Genomic DNA, 6762 nt, shown 5'->3' with positions numbered 1-6762 from the left:
AGGACTTGCTGCAGAAGCTGCACCAGTATCTGAATCCGTACTGGTCCGGGCTTGATGTCAGCGTCGAACTTGGAGGCATGGCGTCAAACTATTAGCGTATGCTTGTCAAGTTGGACGTTTTCCATATCAAGTCCCCTCGGCCATTGTCCTCTGAAAAGAGAGTATAGCTGTCATTCGATATGCTACCTTTGTAAGTCTATTTTAGCTCATTGATCAACACTATTTTCCTGTTCCCTTTTATCAACGACGTTTCTCATAAATAATTTTTTGGAAGTTCGACAAGTGTGTTTTAATGGGTGTGTGACAAGGAAATAATCTTCTGTTGACTTTTGAATCATTTTATGTACGCTGGAGCTTACCTGAATCTAATTCAAAACAATGATACCCGCGATATCGCGTATAGAATATACACAGTCAAGGCTACACCGAGAGGAACAACAGAAGTATTTGACAGAACCTATAACATGGTCAATGAAAAGGGTATTATATACAAGTTCGCATTTACTCAGGGGGAGGACGAGTGCATACATGTGAACTCATGCGAACAGGATCGATATATTCGTTTATTGTCCACGAAAATGGTGTATAACATCCCAGTCAGCCATATAACAGCTATATTACCACAGCTAGTAAATAATGGAATCAGGGCCAGACAAATCATTTGTTAACAGTTTGATCAACGGTCCACATGAGACAGACAGTACGTCATGTCACACTTTGTAATCATTCGATCTACAATGCTCGGTTCTTACAATAGTACTTCCTGTGACTTTTTGAAGTTTGTTATTTAACGCCGCTCAACAGTATCCCAGCTATATGACGGCGGTGTGTAAATAATCGATTCTGAACCAGACAGCCCAGTGATTGACATCATGAGCATCGATCTACGCAATGGGGACCCGATGCCATACATCAACCAAGGCGTCGAGAAGTAGTCCCTTACGACAAGCTACTGTTAGTGAAGACCAATTTTTAACCGTGGGGGGATTGGGGGCGGGGGATAACAGTACTAATTAAATATTTCTACTTAATATTAATGAAATGCAGTTTGCATGTTTCGAAGTTTGTTTAACGGAACAATAAGCTATATTCCAGCTACATCAAGTAAATAATTACGTTTTGGCCAGACAAACTAGTGTGTTTTGGAAAATAAGCGACGTTCCTCAAGGCGATCGTATTGTAGCGCAACGACAGTCGTTAGTCTAAGTTAAAGTATATGAGTTGCGATAGTCGTAGCCCTACGATAATTTTGTGAATTCTAAAGATGGCCCGTTGTATGGTATTAAATTCAAACGTTTCAACTTTTGACGTGTTTGTAGTATTATTCTGTTAAACTTAATTGGACTATGCCGTGCATCGTGTAGGTGTCAGCCTATTCATACTCAACAGTATAATTCTAAAAACGTTTTAAATGGCAAGTAATAAATAAAATACTGAACTCGCTCCCGTGTAAAACCAATTTTATGAAACTCGTCAGATACCACAACTATTCACTCGTTTCATAAAATTGGTATTACACGGGAGCTCGTTTAGTATTCTATATTTATTAATCGGGATAATTTCCCTGGTGCGGTTTTGTCCGGAGTTATTAGGAATTCCCTTTATCTTGACTTAGACACCATGGAGACAGGGGTTCTATAAGAAGTACAATTCCTGGGTAACAAATGAGATATATTACCCTTAAGGAGTACGGGCATAGGATAAATTATTTCCATCAATTATTTCAGCTGAGTTTTATTCCATTCGCGGAGCTTTATATTTTCGCTTCATGGTGATTGACAAGTTCGTTCTGAGTGCTTCATTGTGTTCATTCATTGCGGAGTTGTCTACTGCAACAGTCTTATCAACGTATTGTTGCAAGTAGTTGAAGATGATTTCATCCATTGTTCATGACGTTACAATAGATTTTCTGTAGCCTCGTTCCAACAACGGGTCAACTGAGCAAATGTCTCAACTTGAGATCAGATCCGTGAAGATCCGGGGTAGAATAGGTCTTCAGCAACACATGCTTGCCGTAAATGGCGACTGTGCTTGTCGTAAGAGGCGACTAACGAGATCGGGTGGTCAGGCTCGCTGACTTGGTTGATGCATGTCATCGTATCCCAATTGCGTGGATCGATGCTCGTGATATCAATCACTGGATTGTCTGGTTCCGACTAGATTATTTACAGACCGCCGTCATATAGCTGGAATATTGCTGAGTGCGGCGTTAAAGAACAAAACAACCAACTTGAAATCAGGAAAGGATGGGGTATCATAATGGCCCTATTGGCCTTTTTGAAAACTTGACATTTTAAAGTTGCACAAAACATTGAAATATTGATATAAACATTACAAGACAACTAGCCTTTTTTCCTTCTTACACTTCCACTTTTTTTACTTCTGGTATGGCCAAATACTGGTATATAACACAGAATGGCCAAAATGAGAGAGAAAACTCGATGTTTAGAACGTCTGGAAAAAAATAAGTGTAATCAAATCTGTGACCAAATATGAATCTTGTACCACATGTTTGTACCAACCTTTTCCATATCCCAAAATAAATAAAAGCGAGAAAACACGTTCCATATGCAAAAGAAATCTCCGTCAAAAGCAGAGTTGATTGTACGATTTCGACTACATCATATCATGGGTTTTTTTATGAATCACTATCAACTCGTGATGATACCAGGTGTTCACGCAAAAGTGAGTTTATCCTGCCACATACATGCAAAGTCAAGTCAATTGTACACCTGGAAAAACGCGAGAACATATGGTACACTTCAATATATGGAACTATATTTCAGGGGTCATCATTTTTGTCACTGATGCGTCAAATTTGGAAATGCCCAGACAAATCAGCCAGGGTCAGAGACTTGCTCTTGTTCAAATGTTACAAATAGGTTCCTATGACCCTCGAAACTCAGCCTCTTTAACAAAGTTAATCTTATTGATTGTTGTCATAAATCGGCCCTGCCGCGTCATACCTAAAAAACGTTAAAATATGGTACGTGTTGTTACCCTGTCTGGCGCTCGGCATTAAGGGGCTAAAACAAGGACTGGTCGGCTTGGAGTCAGTATACTGTGTCTGAGTGGGGTATTCATGTTAAACTGCGGCATGATATCTAAGTGGGCTAGCTCTATAAATCGGCATCAGTCCGGACTAGTACAAGCAGCCACGCAAACAAACACACGTACATGCACGCCGCTATATAAGTGCAATAATCTTGGATGCGACGTTGAACCCAATTTCATCTCACCTCACCTCATAAATCCGAAGCGTGCAACAGTAAAAATGAACACACTTTACTTCCCACTTACAGGAACTTAAATAATGATTTGAACATATTTTCCTCCTGTCCTGAATTATGCATATATCGTGGGCCAAAATGGGCCCAAACTTTGCCCTTTAAAGCTACATTTTCTATGTTTTATCAGAAAAAAAACCAGAATAAGTTAGGAGTACCTGTCCCTTTTCAATAAATGCTGAAAGTTCCTCGCCAAGGCTTACTTCCTCTGAAAAGATAATCTGTAATTCCTCGAAGCACGCAGGGCTGAACAGTTATCGACGTCCTAACATTACTGTAAATATCCTATACAATAATTTACAAAGTGTAGGTTAGACGGTATTCTGATGAATGTTGATCAGACTAATAGTACAAAAGTAGCCTTGCATTGATTGCTCTTGGAACGTTCAAACGCTCTTTCAGAGAAGACCATTAGGTTTTCCGGAAATCTTGTTTACTATATGACGCATCCTTCTAGCGTGTAAATACACGCACGCAATACCTGTCAAAACGGGCATTTCGAAAGTATTGATCAATACTCTAGAATGTGTAGGCTCTCATTGTAAATGCGTTAACAGTAAAAACCCATATTTGACTGTTCATTCATGCCCATTGTCGTTACATATTGTAAGGGGAAAATATTTTTGAAACCCTATTCATTCTGTACCTGACAAAAACATTATATTCTCTCGTTTACGACTGTACGTTTTAGTGCTTTAAGTTATATGGAGAATTCTAAGCTAAGAGTTCTGGTCTGAATCTTCGGACCCGTGAAGATCCGGAGTAGAATAGGTAAAAGGCAGCTTTGCTTGTCGTAAGAGGCGACTAACGGGATCGGGTGGTCAGGCTCGCTGACTTTGTTGAATAATGTCATCGATCCCAGTTGCGATCGATGTTCATGACATCAATCACTGGATTGTCTGGTCCAGACTCGATTATTTACAGACCGCCGTCATTTGGCTGGAATATTGCTGAGTGCGGCGTAAAACAACAAACAAAACCAAATCTGAATCTTCGACTGGTAGGAGAGGCAAGATCTATCCACCAAACATTTTGACTGAAATATTGTCAGTTTCTAATTTCAAGAAAACTTTCATGTGACTGTACTATGGTTTTATGATAATTAATCATGATCAGGGATAGTGGATATATGTCACATACATCAAGTACTTCAGTCTGTAGACAAATGAGTTAGGACCATTTAAACCATGTTTGCTTTAATAAATTGTGTAAGACAATTAAAGTCAAGTATTCACTTATGAACTACGTTTAACAAGCAAGTGAATACTAAACAATAATAAGATTAAATAAGAAGCATACATGTGTATGGAGTATATACGAGTGCGTTGTTTGTAAGAATGCTTTGAACCGTATTTCCGTCATATCACCGCGTGTTTAATAGGAAGGGGGAATGGTGAGACGTTGACCACGTGTGTGAAACCTCGAGCTGACATGACAGGGTAAATCTGGGATTCGAACCCACGAATTGTTTGTTGCATCAATTGCGGCGCCCGAGACCACAGTGCTTTTCACACTAACTGTAGTAAATGTAGTAGAAATAATATGTAATCGTTATCAGTAAGAAATTCGAAAATACCAGCATGATCAATCCAATTTAAAAAAAACGGAAACGGAAAAAAATAAACGCTTCTATTGCAATAACCATGTTATGAACAGGAAAATAAAATACATGAAAGGAAAATCGTCAATAGACAGACTAGTTTATCAGTTACCAGTTTTTCAATTTAATATTCATGTCGAATCTATATATGTAAGTCATTTAGTCGTTTTTCAATTCACCTTGAGGTTTCACTCAACCCTATTGAACCTATTGAGATGCCAATCGTTCCGTTAACGTCATATGAATAACGACTAGTATTCATTGAAAATATTACTTTCAATAGAACGATATGTCAATAAAATGCTTATGGCACATGTTGATTTTCCGTTTTGTGCATGAGTGTAATAATAACAATAATAGTATGTTCATTCATACTGTCATACGATTCAACAAGTGGATGTTCATGGTGCTAAATCATTATTACCCCGGTCACTGGATCAGTGTGCACTCGCATTTCATTCTCTCCTGGGACGTATACAGCACATGTTAGGTTAATGGCGCTAGAAGGTTTACAGCCACATTCTACCGGGTACCCATTCATTGCTGGGTAAATAGATGCAAACAAAGGTTTTTTCCTGTCGCTTATCTGTATTTCAGTGTGGGGCAGACCAAAGCCTCAGTAACTCTAAAAAATCAACCGTGCTGAAAATGGTCACCCATTCATCTTTGACAAAAGTCTATTTCAAATAGTTTTCGCCTTTGTCTAAAATGTTGTGACCTTTCAAGATTTAGATTTCCATTTTAAATAATAACGGAAATAAACCAGCTATTTGATTCTAACGCTTTAACATGCAGTGTTGGTTACCAGAACACTTGAAGTTTGACGACCGCGTCCGTGGTCTCCTGGTAGAGCGTCCGCCCGGAGAGCGGAAGGTCCGGGGTTCGATCCCTAGCCGCGTCATACCAAAAGACGTTAAAAGATAGTACTTGTTGTTTCCCTGTCTGGCGTTCGGCATTAAGGGGCTAAAACAAGGACTGGTAGGCTCGGATTCAGTATACTGTTTCTGAGTGGGGTATTCATGTTAAACTGCGTTCATGGTATCTCAGCGACCTAGCACTATAAATCGGCATCAGTCCGGACTAGTACAAGCAGCCACGCAAACAAACACATGTACATGCACGCCGCTACATAAGTGCAATAATCTTGGTCGCGACGTTGAACCCAATTTCACCTCACCTTACCATGAAGGTGCACAAGGCTCAGGTAAATTATCAGTCCAAGCATATTCGATTCAAATCCCAAAACATCACTTTGTCTACTCGTTCAATGTTGATGATGCATGTGTATATCAGTTTTGGGTTTTAATTACAGTGTCTAGAACTGGACATAAATGGGCTTTAGACGATAGGTCATTAACACCCTGCGATAGAAATGTTTGTCAATATACACACTGAAACAGTGTAGGAGTCTTCAAACCTACAACACTCAACCACCTGTCCCTAGACTCTCGCCAAATAACACCCACTACCATTTGTCAATGTAGTAATTCATGTAAAAAGAAAAACGAAAAGCCAAACGTAATCTCAAGTATCAGAAATATTGCAGCAGTCTTCCCAAACCCACAATACTCAACACTTCTCCAATAACACCCGACGCCTTTATCTATGAAGTAATTCGTGGAAACGAAGAGAGAAACACCAAACGTAATCTCAAGAATTCTAAGACACATCTAGAAGTACAATGCAAGCAGTTCCACAGTTATGTTGATATTGTTTAATATATTAAGTATTACCTTTAGTAAAAAATTAAATTTCGAAAAAAACATACCTCTGTCAAGGAGTTGATCAATTAAAGAACGTCCAAACAGCATACCAAGGTGTTAACTGGTTTGCGATCTTTGATTTTCTCAAGCTGTCACACTCCCACCTCTCTTT

At 39.2% G+C, this 6762-nt stretch overlaps 1 protein-coding gene across 1 annotated transcript in view; it reads right to left on the bottom strand.

Moving 5' to 3' along the window:
- The window catches only part of LOC139449540 (eukaryotic elongation factor 2 kinase-like), an 8753-nt gene extending 1991 nt beyond the window's left edge, over positions 1–6762 (bottom strand). Inside the window, exons 1-2 of the mRNA XM_071230983.1 lie at positions 6656–6762; positions 1–150 (exon numbers count right to left, since the gene is read on the bottom strand). The exon at positions 1–150 is cut by the window's left edge and continues 1991 nt beyond it. Coding sequence (XP_071087084.1) covers positions 1–79 — 79 coding nt within the window. The 5' untranslated portion in view covers positions 80–150; positions 6656–6762. The remainder of the gene's footprint in view (positions 151–6655) is intronic.

Source organism: Haliotis cracherodii, unplaced genomic scaffold (assembly GCF_022045235.1).
Source record: "Haliotis cracherodii isolate W230 unplaced genomic scaffold, xgHalCrac1.p SCAF_10, whole genome shotgun sequence".
Classification (NCBI taxonomy): Eukaryota; Metazoa; Mollusca; class Gastropoda; order Lepetellida; family Haliotidae; genus Haliotis; species Haliotis cracherodii.
The sequence above is the reverse complement of the archived record's forward strand: the minus strand, read 5'-3'. Positions and strand labels throughout refer to the sequence as shown.